The 16,423-nt window shown below is 42.7% G+C and overlaps 1 protein-coding gene across 1 annotated transcript in view; it reads left to right on the top strand.

Moving 5' to 3' along the window:
- The first annotated feature begins 2,941 nt into the window (after positions 1 to 2,941).
- The window catches only part of KLF13 (KLF transcription factor 13), a 34,444-nt gene continuing 20,962 nt past the window's right edge, over positions 2,942 to 16,423 (top strand). The window contains exon 1 of the mRNA XM_063346050.1: positions 2,942 to 3,976. Coding sequence (XP_063202120.1) covers positions 3,436 to 3,976 — 541 coding nt within the window. The 5' untranslated portion in view covers positions 2,942 to 3,435. The remainder of the gene's footprint in view (positions 3,977 to 16,423) is intronic.

Raw genomic sequence — 16,423 nt, 5'->3', positions numbered from 1 at the left:
GTTGATAAATGGGCACAGTAGTTTGGCTAATGATTTTACATAGAATCTTTTTGTACTACTGATTTAATGTAATGACAGAAATTTCTATCAATGGAGACTCTTCATCCCTGCTGCTTGCAGGGAAGCTATCTGCTACTGTTAATTCACACAGAAGCATTTAATATTCGCAATCATGCACTAAAAGCCAAAGCCAGTTCCACCGGGCAGCTGGAATTTTTATGTCCAGATGACAAACACACTTACTACACCCTACTCTTGTGCAGGCAAAGAGTGACTCTTTCATACTGATAGCGTGTAAGACAGGACAATTTTTTACTTCTACTCATCTATTAGAAAGTGAGAGGCATGTTTTCATTCATAGTTGTGACTTAAAGGAGTAAATACGTGAAGCCTAACTGGGCTACATACACATCTACTGAATATAACTAACTCTTCTTCTGCAGTAAAAGCCTGTTACAAGTAACCTTCACAACATTGCTCTTTCACAAATTAATGCCCAAAAGGTTCATCCAACCAAAGGAGTAAGTTCTCATCAAAACAAACTCCTCCTCTGAGCCCCCTGCCCCCAGCCTCAGCAGCCTGCCCTTACCCACACAGAGTACAGCCAGCATCACTTTTCCAGGCTGACATTGAAACAAGCTCTCAAACACAAAGCTGCAGAAGTACTAGAGTTCATGAAGTTCACTGGGGACTCGGTTATGGCCGTTTATTTTACACGAAAGGCACTCCTATATAACAGGAGCTGCTATCAGGTCAAGGCTTTAACCTAACAGATCTGTTGAAAAAGAAAGTTAGGACTTCTCCCTACCACCAGCTATAGCCAAACATTACCTCCTCACAGTGAAGACCTGAGGGCCTGCCTGCACACAAGACACAGTACCTCTCTTCTCTGGCCAAAGACTCTGGAAACATGGTGAGCTGCATCCTGCCTGTTCACGCAAGGAAGGCAAAACATAAACTGCATCATGTTATCACTCCGATAACGGCGCAAGGAGCAGCAGTAGGCAATGGGCACAGCAGTGCTAAGGTGGCTGTATGGGGTGGGGGCACGGGGGTAATCAGGGTGCCTGTGGAACCCCCCTGTTGGTGCTGGGGCAAAGCCTGCTGGTGGTTGGCAACCAGGATAGTCCAGATCTCCCTTTTCCAGTCCATTTACTGGTAATGGGCCTTGACACTGGGGTAAGGACTGAGAACTTGTGCCTAACCCCTGCCCTTTTCCTCACTCCACTGAAAACGGCCCATGTGTCTCCTCAAACTGGGAGAGCTGCAGGGTTTCTGCTCAGAGTCTGCTACTAATTCTAAAGTACTGCCAGGTGGGTCTATTTAAGCAATCCTCCTCCCTCAAGGAGGAGGTTGAGCTCGCAATCAACTGAAATTGCTTCTAAAAAATGTCTTCCCCCACAATTCTTTTTTTATCTAGGAACAAATAGGTAAGTTACAAACTCATACTTTCTATTTGGAAATGGGTAAACGTTTCCTGTAGATACGCTCAGCAGAACAAATGGTACGATATGCCTGTATCAAAGTGACGTTTCTTGATTCAGCATTAAACCACATCCTCCCGCCTGGGTTTGTGTGCCCTGTTCCTGCCTTTGCTGCAGCCACTGAAGCCCCCGCCAGCACCACAGGCTGCACCGTGAGGAGAGCAGACATGGAACATGGTGGCCCACACGGGTTACCCATGAGCCTGACCCAGAGGGGGGCTGTTGCACAAGAACCTAAGCCATGTTTTTTCATACAGTGCAGCGGTAGCATAATCAGACTTTGCTCCTGAATAAGACAGACATTCTCATATGTATGAAACCCACTTTTTACTCAACACCAAAAGTATTTGAGTTTCTGCAACAGATGTTCACTTCCTCACACACCCCCTCATACTCCTAAAACTTTCCATCCAGAAAGAAGGGCTTCCAAAGAAGCCCTCCTGCTTTCTGACCATTGCTGTCTCAGAGAAAAAGTCCCCATGTAGCAAAGAGGAATCAGTCTGGAGAAACGCATGCCAGCAGAAGGTGAGGAGCACCACAGACTGACTGCTTTCAGATCTGAATTCAAATGCATTTCATTCCTTTAGTCACACATGCAGCTCTTTTGCTCATTCAGGCGTTAATCTGTGTAAAAACTGGCTGACCTGTATCTTTTGGAAGATGAGAATAATAATGAAAAACAAGTTATTTTCATTTGTGCTTTTAAATAATTTAGAGGCAGCAGAGCACTATAGTCAGGGGCGTAGTTTTGACAGAAAGGAAGGCGATTTCAAGTTACTTAAAACCTGTCACGAGCAATTAAAACCCACGCACGAGCTCTATCTGTAGCTGTAGACCAAAGGGGCAGTCACAGAATCACAGCATGGTTCAGGTTGGAATGGACCTTAAAGATCACCCAGTTCCACCCCCCTGCCCTGGGCAGGGACACCTCCCACCGGACCAGGCCGCTCACAGCCCCGTCCAGCCTGGCCTTGAACACCTCCAGGGATGGGACACCCACAGCTTCTCTGGGCAACCCGGGCCAGGGGCTCACCACCCTCACAGTCAAGAATTTCTTCCTAATATCCAATCTCCCCTATTTCAGTCTGAAGCCATTACCCCTCGTCCTATTGCACCGCGCCCTTGTAAAAACTCCCCCTCCAGCTCTTTCCTCCCACTTCCACCCGTTCCGACTCCACGACGTTTTTCTCATCTCTTCCTTTCAGCAACTCAGCGCCTGTCGGGTTCTCCCCGGCGGGACGCGCTCTCTAACACGGCGCGCCCCGCGTCGTTACCCGCGGGCGGGTGCGGGACCCGTGCGGAGGGCTCCGCTGCCCCTGCGCGCTGTGGCCCTGCTGCGCGCCGCGTCCCGGGGCGGCTGCGAGACGCGGAGGGTGCCGCTGGCGCGCGACCCCCCCCCACCCCCGCTATCCAATGGGCCGCTCCCTTTCATTCGCGGCGCACGGGCACGGCGCCGCTCGCGCGCCGCCAACCTGAGGGGCGGCAGGATGTGGGCTGGCGGTGACGTCAGGCCCAGATGTTCCCCCAGGCCCCGCCCCCGGCGGGTCCGGCGGCCCCGGGGAGCGGTAACGGGGAGAGGCGACTCCGCTGTCACCCCGCCATGGACGGGCCGCGGACACCGCCTCTCCCTTCCGCCGCCGAAAGACAGCCGTGACTCGGGCCCGGAGCAACAAGCTGCCAGTGCCAGGATCTGCCTGCGCTGCCTTCTCTTCCAGCGGACTTCCAGCGCGTTTCTGGTGTAGGGACAAGCTGGGTGTGATCGTCACGAACAGAGCGTGGTTTGGATGGCTGGTAAATCGACCTTTACTTCTACAGAGAGATCCTAAGAAATGAGAGGGAAAAGTCTGCTCGCGTAATCTTTTTAAAAAGGGAAAGAGCAGTGTTGTGTTTTGTTGGGTTTTTTTTTTCCCCCACCCCTTTCTGTTTGGATTTCTTTTGAAACTTGCGAAAAATGGCAACAGCAGCATATGTGGATCATTTTGCAGCAGAGTGCCTTGTTTCTATGTCCAGTCGTGCTATTATCCATAGCCCCAAAGGGGAGCCTGATCCCCAACCCGATGCAGCTATACCTCTCGCATCAAACGGAGAAGATAAGCGGGAAGCCAGAGAAACCGGGAAAGACAATGGATCATCATTACTTGTGGTAGCTAGCATTTTAGCAGATCTGAACCAGCACGTCCCAAACTCACCTGCTCTAAGGATGGAAAAAACAGAGACCTTTGGTGTCACAGAACAGATACGCATTTCTATTGCTCCTGAGGAGTTTGGGGAAGAAAGTGTGCCTTCGGCTGGTAAGCGTGGAGGAGGAAGAGCAGCCACACCTACTAGCCTGGCTGCAGTAACTGAGCCAAGCCCCAGACAAAAGAACAAACGCACGAGAAGCTGGACTGACCCTGGATCACCCCAGAAAAAGCACAAATGCCACTATATGGGGTGCGAAAAAGTTTATGGCAAATCTTCCCATCTTAAAGCTCATCTAAGGACCCACACAGGTTAGTTACAATCCAGCCAGAGATTTATTTGTTACAGCTTGGTAATTAAAATGAATGTTGAAAAAACAAAACCAAACTTGTATTTGGCCACCATTATGGTTTCACCTCTCATAACTCAAGCTCGGGAAAACCAAACAACAACAAAAAACCCCAACCCTCTGGGAATAAACCCTTACTGGGCATAGATTCAAAGCTAATATTGCCCTTTTTCATTACTTAATGTCACGGGGAATGGCGTGCGGGTCATCTGTGTGGATTATACCAAGTTGTAATTTTTAGCTGCTAGCCTTGTTCGGTGTGTCTTCTACTTCCCTTTCCAATGCTTCTTACCCTCCCCCATCTACGTTTTCCTACCCCATGCTGCTGTCACTACCTTTATACCGGCTTACTGCTTCCCATGCAAGCATCAGTACTCTGGATGTTTTAAAATTAAATGTTCTAGAGGCACCTAAATGACTGTATGTCTGTTTCTTTCTTTAGCAGACACTTGTGTGAAAGCTAGAGTAGGCAGGAAGGCAGTTGAGAGGCTGAACATGAGTCACAAGGAGACATTTATCATAAGCATAGAGTGGGACACTGTTCGTCTTAAAAAAGCTTTTGGTAGCTGGGTAAAACCAATTTCAAAACAAAAAAAACCATTTGAATGCAAGCACTAGCTTGTTCTGATCAGTGTTCAGTATTAATTCTTGGTGAAGACTTATCTGACCACTTTGTTGCTATTGTAATTTATGAGACACCCACATAGAAAAAGTGGAAGTCTTGCAAGCGCTGTGAAAGTTATGCACTGAAAGTACTAGGAGGGCCATCTTGAAACAGGCCCCATGACTTGCCAGACCTCGTGCCTCCGCCTGCTGCTGGGGAACAGGATGGCTTCGAGTCAGACAGGGAGCACAAAAAATTGAGGAGACTGATCTCTGCTGAAGGCAATGATCATAGCACATATGTCAGGGCACACATTGACTGGAGGAGGCTTGTGCAAGCTGTTCCACTGAGTAATTTCAGGCAACAAATCAGTTTACTAAGATCTCCAGTCAGTTCACTTGTAAAGAGCGTTAAGAAAAAGATCCTCAGAACTAAACATGACTTAGTGACTATTGAACTTTTTTAGCTCAGAGGTGGCAGCCTCACCCACACAGGCCATACCTCTCCAGTGTGCCTTCAGCTTTTCCTGCTGCCTTCCTGTGATAAAGCAAGAGCCCTTCTAAATTGAGGGTATGGTTTGCTCTCCATAGGAGAGAAGAAAGCCCCATCAAGCTTGAGCACACAGATGGACAATTCCCTGTGCCGCCGCACAGCCGAGGGAACAGCGTGTTCCTGGCACCCCAGGCAGCCTGCCCTGCTTTGCACTGTGTAACTGCTTTTTGCCTCCTTGGGAGTTACGCAGAAAAGGTGCTTCCATTTGGCTTGCAGGGAATCGCCTCCATTAATTTTCAGTTCTTTTGCTTTCTTATTTCTGGCATTTGCCATTGTCCTAAAAGCAAAAGATAAATTTAGCAACACTTCTGGGCTCCCAAACCAACTAGAGACCAAGAAGGGGAACTCCTGTCCCTGCTGAAGAGAGGGCTGGGCCAGTGGGGAGTGTCGCTCCGTTCTGCGGGCTGAGCGGAGTCATTCAGGGACACTGGCTTGCCTCCAAGTTCTCTGCTTTTTTTCTTTTCCCTTTGCTTTTTTTTTTTTTTTAACTCTTCATTTCCTGTATTTTTTCCAGTTCTGTAGGGCTTAATTGGTTATTGCTGTAGCTAGTGGCACTGAGAGAAGAGAGCGTGTGCGTGTCTGTGAGAGCTAGAGGAAAAGCGGGGAAGGGACTGGTTGTGCCCTGGGAGTGGCAGGACCCTCGGGGACTACAGCTTCTTTGTTTTCTTGCGTCTCCAGTGTCTGTGTGGGAAGCCTTAAACAAAGCTGCCAAGTTTCCCTCCTCACTGGCAACAGGTCTGTCTCTGTTTGGATTGAGTTTTAAACAAGCTTAAAATGCCTCTTACTCCTCTTGCAGAAGGTTTTCTAAGGTGCTTGGATTTTTTTTTTTCTTTCTTTTAAAGAAATTGTGACAGGCTTGAAAATAGTTTACATGATACTAGGAGTTAAGCTAATAGAACAAGCTGTGACTTCCAAGACTGGCAAATGTTTGTTTGTTTTTACAAAACACATAATGGGGTTTATTGATTTAGAACAAGGATTTTGGGTCTCCTCTGCTTTCCAGTGGTCCTGAACTAGCCAAGTTAACACGTACACATCAGTCTGCCCATCTGTCAAATGGATAAGGTGATAGCTATCCACCTCACCAGGCAGTGGTGAACGTACTGCCAGTACACGTACGGGGGTACCTATTTAAAGCACTTTGCGACTCCCAAACCTGTTTACTAAGAAACAGTCAAAAAAAATCTGCTATAGAGTGGAACTTCTCCCATGTGCCGTATGACTAGATGAGCAGGTATTCAGGGGTGAACTGAAGGCTAAGAACAGTACTGCAGGCTAGAAGATACTGAAGATAGTTCTAGAGATATTTGAATAATGCAGTTTGTGACCTGCTTTAGAAACTTGCTTGCCCTTGTCTGCTACTGCACTCAGAAACTAAAGGCTTTGTTTTTCATGCTTGGAGGTAGGATAGAATAGATTGTTCAGCTTATGGCATGGCAAAAAGATACAGAGCCTCTGAAGTACTATTGCTTCAAATCCAGCGTGCATTGGTAAGGACTGAAAGCTGGTATTGTTTTCGAGCTGTTTGGTGCCCCACATGAAATCCTTCTGATAGTTACAGGTAGATTTCAGGGCTCAAATGTCTAAAGCAAAAAACATAGTGCAGAGATGCTAATTATCCTATTTAAAGCAGAAGAAACAAGATGTAACAGCCAAGGAAGCAGCATCTGCCTTTTGTCCATAGGCCCTTTCTCTGAGTACAGCGTTTTAGAATGATGTTCTCTATCAGAATATAATGTGCTAGAGCACTCCATGTTTTCTTGTGTTAGTACACTAGCAGTTAAGCTATCTCAGCCTTATGAATGCTTCATCTTTATTAGTCAAACCCTTGAACCAGGCAGAAAACATTAGTCACCACAATCTTTGCCATTCCCTCCACAAGCTTTCAAACCCTTCCCCTCCCCCTACTTTTCTTTTCATGTTTATGTTTTCCACCCTACTCTCCACTGGATGTCCTGGAGTTCAACATGATCACCAGCCACAAAGCCCTTGAAGTTTTAATGTTTACCAGAAGGTTATATTTAGTCAGTGGGTAGATGTCAAGTCCAAATTCTTTTCCACTGAGGTTCCTGTGGACCTCAGAAGCTGCGTTGTGATCCACAGATGCAGCACCCTGTTTGTCCCAAGCTATATTGATCCCATTGATACAAAAATTTCACCGACACGCCAGTTTTAAAAATCCTCTTCACTCCTGAGAAAATTCATAAACACAAAGAATTTCCAGAAAATCTGTAACTGGTGTACATGAAGATGGAGAAATACATAATGTATTTGAAAGCAATCTGAGAAATAAAACAATCAGACCTTACTGTGACAAGTGTGACAACAGCATAACAATTAGGCTGGACAAACTGGAGTAGTACTCAGCCTGTGTTAAGGTTGGCAAAGAGGCCTTTATATAGAGTACAGATAATATGTTTTAAACAGGAAGTTGGTTTTCACTTTCAGTTCTAGTATATCTGATTTGCTACAACTACATTATTCAAAATGCAGCAATAAAGCACAACTTTGGAATTCATCTGAATCAAGATGCTACCTGTGTGCATGCAAAGAAACTGATTAACCAATGTAAGGAGAAGCAAGTTCACATACCAGCTAAATAAAGTTTATCTTCCATTTTAGCACCTGGCAATTACCAGAAGCTTAGCTGGTTAGCTAAAAAACGAGGACTAGACTTGACTCAGGTTTCCTTTAGCTTGCCTGTAGGCACGCAGTGACTCTAGAAGTATACATGCATGTGTGTGGCAAGTGGGCAGTGTTTGTGAAGACCCAAGCCTTTGCAGGAGAAGGTTTCAAGGGGAGAAACTTAACCTAATGCCTCCTGTGCCACTTAAGAGAGCAGAGGAAAGCAAGGCTGCAGATTGCTCTTACGTAGAGCAGCATGAAATGGGTGGGCACCACTGGTGCAGTCCATCCTCTGAGCCGCCAGTTGGGCTGCTCTGGATGCCAGGACTGAATGGGAAGCGGCACTCCCTCTGAATGGGATGCCAGAGGAAATTGGAAAGGCCTTTCCCCAGTGCTGATTTCCCACAGGCGAGAGTACAAACTGAGTGAATTCAGCCCTCTGCGTGTTGCTCAGCAATTTCAGTTTTAGTGGTTGGGTCTCCTGTTTTTTACTTCTTGTGTTAAAAGTTAGAAACAGCTAGCTGGCTCTGCATGCCTAACACACTATCATTCAATAATCACCCAGATTATCCAAAAGCTCTAGGGTGCCTCTAGGCTGTTGATCCCATAGTGCTCTTCTACTGCCTTCCACCTCCTGTCTTCGCTGGGTGGATCAAAATCTTCTCTCTAAGGTTTTTTTTTCTAAGACAGGCTCAAATGGTAGCTTTGGGACAACTTCAAATGCCAGCCTCATAAAACAGTTGTCTTTCCAGCCTGAGCCACAAGAATTCTTCCTCAGTGTTGAACAGTTCTGCAGCCTGCTCCAGCTTTTTTCTGAAAACCGATAGTCTTAAGTGTCTTTTAATAAGCCTGCGCTTTTAAAAGCGACACAAAACTGCAAGGCATTGTTTTTGTTTGCTCTGAAAGAGCTCTGCAGCTCATTTCTTACTTCCTCTAAGAAAGTTTCAACACATTAAAAAGAAAAAAAAAGTCCATTGTAAACATAAACCAACTTAATTTACAGCTCTGCCTAAGCCCTCACCCTAACATGCAATTCCAAAGAATAAAGTTATTAGTTAAAAGTATCAATCCTATGCCTGGATCAAACAGTTAGTGTTCATTTAAGATAACAAATAAGCTGTATATATGCTACAAGTCTCTTAATGTTAAAATCTTTGAAATTAGCACAGGACATACATTTCTTAAAAAACTAAGACAAGTTTTAAAACTTACATTTTTCAAAAGTGACTGAAGTCAGGAAGCAAGATGGAAGTGTTCCTACTCACTCCTTTTATGTGACCGGTTCAAGATTGAATAATATGATTCAGTTAGTTCAGCTGCAAAAGAGTTAGGGTTAAATTGGTTGCATGGAGAATCCAATTGGCTGAAAATGGTGTTTACCACACACTTGAGTAGTATTAGCTACTCAAGAGAACTAAATCTCCTGATTGTTATACAGGCTTTTCTGTGAAAATTCCCTTCCTTTTCCTCCCCAGACTTTACAGAGATATTAATCATGCAGAAGTCACAGAAATAAAGTCTTCTGAGAACAATTAACAAGTTTAGGTATTGTTGCTAAAGCACCTTTAAAGCAAATTTGTAATTACCATTGTCGTAACTGTGATGGAGAGAGGGTCTCTACAAAAAATACTCTGTCTTCTTTTTTCCTCGTTACCATTACCTTTGAAACAGGTTTATTCAGCATAGCTAACTATTCTCTCCATAATTTTTCCCCGCTTTTGCTGAGCAAGGAGGGAAGAGTAAAATGACAATCTGTTTAAAAGACAAATGAGTGTTGCTTTGAATCTGACGGGACGTGTGTTGTGTTGTGTTGCACTGAAACATGCTCAATAAACCAGGGGAAAGAAGTGTACAGAAAGGAAATGAATCAATTTGTGGCTTCCACAATTCTTTAGAAATCACATTTTGCTGAGGCCAAGACAGTTACTGACACCAGTCTAGCCCGGGCAGTGAGTTGCCAACCTGTGATCTTACTGTAGTTGCGCAGAGGGTAATTAAAAAAAAATATCCCAACTGCAGTATGGCTGTTCCAGTCAACATCATTCACAGAATACAGTGCTGAGGGACTGCCTTTTCTACAGGGTGAAAATGTTGGGTATCTAGTGGAAAATCAGAAACTTCACAGAGTTCTCTTTCCACAAACTATCTTCCTTTTAGCATGGAGGTAGTACTTGGGTCCAGTGTCATGAGACCTATTAATATTGGAAGTGGTAAGGATATCTCGCCTTCCAGCTGTTTTCCTCATCCCAGGCACCAGTAGCAGCACTTTCCTTCTCAGTAGCAAGACCCAAGTCTTATGGATAGTCTGGAGTAAGCCATCAAACAGTCTTTTTAATGAATGGGTGATTGCAATCGATAGCTGTGTTTGTATTAGAAATTAATCAGAGCCTTATGGAAAAAGTGTTCTGACTGATCTGTACATTTTTCTGCAGTAGCACATACTTCCCTGCCGGACACTGGAAAGTGTTTGTATGTGACATGAGTTGTGCATAAGCAAACCTTTTTGCTAAACTGGCGTTCTTTATGAAATAAACTTGCAATTGGTTTTCATCTGAGAAGAAGGCACCTTTAACCATTTAAAATAAAACTGTTGCATTGTGTTATTGTCTGGCTGAACATGGCACATCCAAGAGCAAAAACCTGGAACTTGTTTATATTGGACATGTGGTTTCTAGTTCTGTTTTATAAGTTAAGCATGTTCCAGCTTCCCCCCTGCCCCCTTCCAATCTTGATCAGCTGTTTGGAAGTCAGTGCTGATGGAAAATATACTTTGCTGTTCAAATGCAGGACAACTTTTGAAGGGTCCTTTCTGTAGAATTTCTATAGGTACACTTTTTTTCCTTTGTTACCCACTTGGCTTTTATGAGGTAGATTCGCATGGGCAGTGAGATCACTATCTTGCTGTGTTCAGTTTAACAATAGCTGGACAATGTGGGTTATTTAAGTGCAGGCACTGAAGTCAGACACACATATCCTGTATTTTTGAGGTCTTGCAGATTCAGCAGATCTTACAGGGCTTCCACTTAAAAGTTTTTAGAAGTTCAGAGTGCCACTGTTGTAGTTACTGGTAGAAAAATTATCTCAGAAGCTTTTTTGCAGCCCTAACATAAAAAGCATTTACTAACCAGGAACTTGGCACGAGTCAAATGGTATTAAAGCAAGCATATCCTGAAATGACCTCCACTACAAGGAAAAGGTTTCTGTAATCAGTTACAGCACTTCTGCATGGCTCTCAGGAATTACAGGCAAAATATTTGTGACTGGGTAGCTGTTGACATTGCAGTCAATGTCAACATCGCAGATCAATAAGCTAACATTAGATTTATTGCATGCTACATTTCTATCAGACTGCTCTCTATTACTCGGTTACAAGTTATATGAGTTTTTGGAATAAAAGGGCACCTGAAGAATTCACATGAGAGGGCACTGTGTTGCTGCTACGTGCTTTGCAGCTTTCCATCTGCTTTGCTCCTGCAGCTGGCTAGAGTACCCCCAGACAGCAAATGCACAGGCAGAATGGGTATGCTGGTTATGTAGCCTTTACTGCCTTCAACAGTAGCTTTTAAAACTGGTCAAGGAGAGAGGCAGAAATGCTAACCGCTTGGTTCCAGAGTAAGACCCGCTGAGGTAGACTAGCCAAAAAGGATGTATTGAGCTTTTAACTAAACAGCTGTCAGTATTTCCACTAGAGGAACTTACAGTGGAGCCAGCTGAGAAGAGTTAGAACATGACAGCCCAGTCCGTCTTCCGATGTTTCCTGCAAAATTTTGCTGTAATGTTGAGCTTCTTGTTAATAGATCAGAGAAATATTTGTTTTGCAATTTGGGAGTAAATAAAGAAATTACAGTGGTACAAATTTATATACCAGACCGAGGTTTTACAGATTCTTGCAAAACGTCACAGTGCATATGGGTTTTTCCAGCATTCTTAATGTGGTAGTTTAGGATCCTGCTATAACAAAGGGATGCTGCTAAAATCACACTGGCAACAGACTATTTCTTGTTATATATTGTAGGGACTTACTGAATTTACATTTGCAATTTCTTTTAAATGCCAGCAGAAGGACTGCAGAGTAGCATTAATACAGGATTGCCTTGGCAATTTTTGATTGTTCTGGTGATTGATACATTTTCCAAGACCAACATGAATTGTATGCAGCTTTCTTATGCATGTGAAACTCTAATAGAGCACTGAAAACCTCTCTTAAGTCAATGGAAGTTTCCATTTGGTGTATGTATGTCCATACAAGCAGTACCAATAGAATGTTGGCAGAAGTCTAGTCTTATCGTATAATAAATCCAGGGTGTATTTGCAAAGTATTTTTTTAAAATTCTCAGAACACAGCCAAAACAAAACTGAATTTCTTAGATACCCCAAAGGAATACATCTCTGCCAGGATTCTCATTGATACATTTTTTTCGTCTTTGTGCAGAGATGTACAGTATTTGCACCTTCCATTTCCCCCAACTTTCATCATTCTTGGAAACAACTGAATTCTTCTCACTGATGTTTTAGAAATAGTCTTTCTCAGATTGTCAACGTGTTTAAATAGAAACATATGAGCAAAATTATGAGCAAACAGAAAAGCAAATGCTTTGGAATTTATAGATGCCCCTGCATAGTAGTATTAGAATAAATTCACCTATAAGAAATGGATTAAAAAGCTAATTTTTTTCAATAAACAGCTGAAAAGATGTAGAATTTGGTCATGGGACAAAGTACTTCTATACCATGGGTTTAATAGATGCTATAGTGTGGATTTAATAGAATCAGGTTTACTTCAAGCTATATGATACAAGAGGTAAGGTTACCTCTAGCTAATCATGTACCCCTTGTCTTAAAAAAAAATTTGCCATTGTCCCCAGTAGGGAAACATTTTTTTTTTTTTAAGCACAGAATTTTGTGTTTCATTTGGAAAGAAACCACTTCCTCCCCCCACCACCTGCACGCATAGTAAGCATTGCATTGATAATATACATAAAAATGTTTTTGCACACAGTTAAAGATCACTTATAGTGAACCCTAACTCTGTTTCTGTCCCTCCTTTTGTGCACTGGTGAGGCTTTGAAGGGGGCATAGAGCTGCTGTGGCTAGGCAGGTTAAGTCGGCATTGCTCAAATAGTGGGACGTGCTGCCTGGAGGGAGGGTTCTCTCTCTCCCCACTATCTCTGGCTCTTACCTGCTCTGTAGAAGAGCTGATACTGTTGAAAAGATAAGTTTTCAAATGACAGCCAGGTATGATAGCTGCCAGAGTTTGTAGAGGACCCGAAACTGTAACTTTAAGAGGAGAAATGTCTCAACTCATAACAGTGAGTTTTAACAGATGCTACTGAAGGTATTTTAGAGGTTTGGCATCTATCTGTGGTATTCAGACCTATTACTTCCCAGTCAGCTTCATCTGTGGTATAGATCCCACATAATCTGCAAACTCCAGAGAACAACTGAAGGAAATCAAGGTATTTACACCATAAAAATCTGTTTAAAACCCTTAAAGGAAACTGTAAACATGTATCGCAGCTCCTCTGTAATCCTGATACAACTTAGGAAAGACCTGTAGAAGCACAGATACACAAGTGAGAGCATAGCTGAATGTTGTGGGAACACAATGCTAGTCACAATTCATTCTACTATGGTTATATTCCACAGCTTTCTTAACATTTTATCTGTAAGTGAGTTCGGATATCACACAAGATCAGGGTAATTATCCAGGCTGAAAGACTCTCTCACCATTTTTCTATGTTTTCCTTCCATCTTGAGTGAGTTTTGTTGTGTCGAAATCTCTTTCCGCTCTGTGGGACAATATCATTAATGGCACCATCGCATTGACCGAATCAGCCAGCGTTTGCTGGAGCTTGGAGTTTAAATGTAGAAGCCTAACTTCTGGGGAACTATTTCAATTAACAAGCCTCATTGGTAGCTTTCAGAGGACGAGATGGTTGGGCAGGTTACAACATCATCTTTGCTGTGCTCACTGAAGTAAGCAAATACCGTACAACTGGTAGAAATGCTTTACCATGGACCCTATCCCAGACTTCTGCAAGTGGGAAACGTAGAGATGAAATGTGTTTAGGAGTATGATTGTCACATACCTTATACTGTGTAAAGCTATAAATTATGAAGCTCTCATTATTTAATGTAGAGACAAAGCTGTAATGAGAAACAGCTTTTAAACACTGCTTGTCAAAGTACAGATGTTCAGCCCCAGAATCTTCTAAGCAAAGTTTCAGGCAGTCCCCAAAGGGGTCTTTTTTTTTTTTAAATAAAAAAGAACAGAACATTTTGTCTTTCTAGATTCAGTATACAGAATTGACCAATGTTTCTAGTAAGCATTGTGGACTAAGCAAACATATCTTTTCTCTCCAAGTACAAACTCTCACCCAACTTATACCACAAGATCGTAGATGGTGAAGGGCTATTCATTTTTAGAGACTTTTTTTGCTAATGTTGCTTACTGGTGAAAAGCCATGTAGAACTTACCCGTTTTCTCTGCATTTCTGCATGTGATTTTTTTTTTTTGAGCAGTTTTGCCTCTGGGGAAAACAATATCACTGACCTTATCAAATCAAATCTCTGTAATAGTACACTATATTAAGCCTACATCTTTGACTTGATACTTTGTTTTCTCTTCTCCATCGTTGAAAATGAGAGTGTTTAATAGGTTGCTGTTAATTCCTTGAAGTTTAAGGGCTCTATAACATTAAAAAGTCATAGTTCAGCTCTTACATTACGCTTGATAGGATAATAATAATGATTTGAATACTTCTCCCCTCTCAGTCTAACGCCAAACTTCTCAGTGAAAGGATCCTTCTCTTCTTTGGCCTTATCTTGACTAATGTTCTTATAGACTGTTTACAGGAACGTAATTCAATTTTTGTATGCAACAGACGATTCCCTTTTGAATGTACACATTTTTTGTCACTAAGGCAAAAATTACTAAAATTTATTTTTTGTCATTAAGAATCTAATAGGTTACAAAAAACATCTGAGAGAATGCTATCAGGCTGGTGCTTTGCTTTTATAACGAATGCTTGGAAAAGTAGCTGTACTTTCTGAGGATATATCATTAATACCTTGCATTGTGCTGCTAAGGTTAGCACTTGTGGGTGAGTTACAGACTAATTATTTTGGAAAAGCATACGACACATGTGCTGAACTTCTGTGCATATGTTTGCTTAAAGCCTCTTTCCATGAGCCAGCTCTTGCCTTGTGTATAGTGTACCCTTGGACACATCCAAGTTACACTTTACATTTCTGTATTATACATACACACTGTAAACTGGATGTGACCACTGTTGTTTGCAAGAGACTCAAACTCGTTTGGTATAAGCTACATTTTTCTGGTGTTAGTGTGCAAATTGCTTTCTTAGACGTTTAGATGAATTTCTTGCAGAAGGGCAAGGAACTGGTGTGATTGATACACTTGATGATAGTTTTTCTTCTTTGAATGCTTTGGAGGATGTGAGCTCTACTCTCATTTGCAAAGAAATCCAAGTTACCACATAATTGTTTTCTCAACTAAGTAGTTGTAAAGAGGCTGTAACATTCTTATGGGTGCCCTGCAAGTTCTTTGGTATCCCCTTTATGAAGAAGAGATTGTGCTAGCACACTTTTCATTTGAGTACATTCGTTTCAGTTTCAAGGACAAACACAGTAAGAACAACAGTAATTTCCACTGCACAACTGTTTTTCACTTGGAAATCAGACCACCTTTGGATTTTTTAATATCTATTTTTTTAAAAAAATACATAAACGGTCCTAAGTTCCTGTCAAGCTTGTGTTTTACTCTTCTGATTATACAACACAGCTGCGGCTCCTTACCACCTGTACAGAACTCGACTGACAAAGGAGCAGGTAGTGAATAATCAACTCTAATCCTTCCAGCTTCTGTGTTACTTTCTGTGTGGACATTCCTTGTGTCCGGTTCCTCCTCCCATATATTAAGGCATGGGAACAGGCCCTAGCTGCCTCACCCAGAGTGGTGAATTTATTCTCTTAACAGCATTTACAGCCTTGAGTAATAGAACAAAGAGTTACACTGAAAAGGTGATTTACAAATATGCATCTAGGAGCATGCAGACAGCATTGTGTATACAACTTTACAGTGCTGAGGTTATGTATCTTCTGCAGAAAAAATGGTAAACACCTGTAATGATGTATCATTTTTCCTAAGACTAAGATTTTCTCTTATTTGGCCATTATTCATAGAGAGTAACAATCCTAAACTTGAGCTGTAAAAACTCTATTTTCAAAAGAAAGTAGAAACAAGTTTCAAAGAATTGGCTGAAATTCAAGGTCAAAGTACTTTGTGCATCATGTCTTTTGTAGGAATAATAATAATAATAATAAACTGTCCTGTTTGGCACTGTCAAGCTGCAATTGCAATAGTCGGATCATCTCAGTCCCATGAAGCCAAGTCAGGATACGACACGACTCATGAAGTTGCAATTCCTGTTTTCTTTGGTTTTGTTTACAGCTAGTCTGTTGTAACAGAACCTCCTGATTACTCGAGTTTATGAACCTTGCTGCTCTGCATACTGCAATTCCTGAATCCCAGCCCGAGACCCCTCAAGGCTGCCAGAGTTGTGCTCAGCAGGAGCTAGGAATATGGGCAGGAAGTCAGGTTCAAAT

The sequence above is a fragment of the Chroicocephalus ridibundus genome, chromosome 9 (assembly GCF_963924245.1).
Source record: "Chroicocephalus ridibundus chromosome 9, bChrRid1.1, whole genome shotgun sequence".
NCBI classification, from domain to species: Eukaryota; Metazoa; Chordata; class Aves; order Charadriiformes; family Laridae; genus Chroicocephalus; species Chroicocephalus ridibundus.
This window is presented reverse-complemented; position numbering and strand designations above follow the sequence as displayed.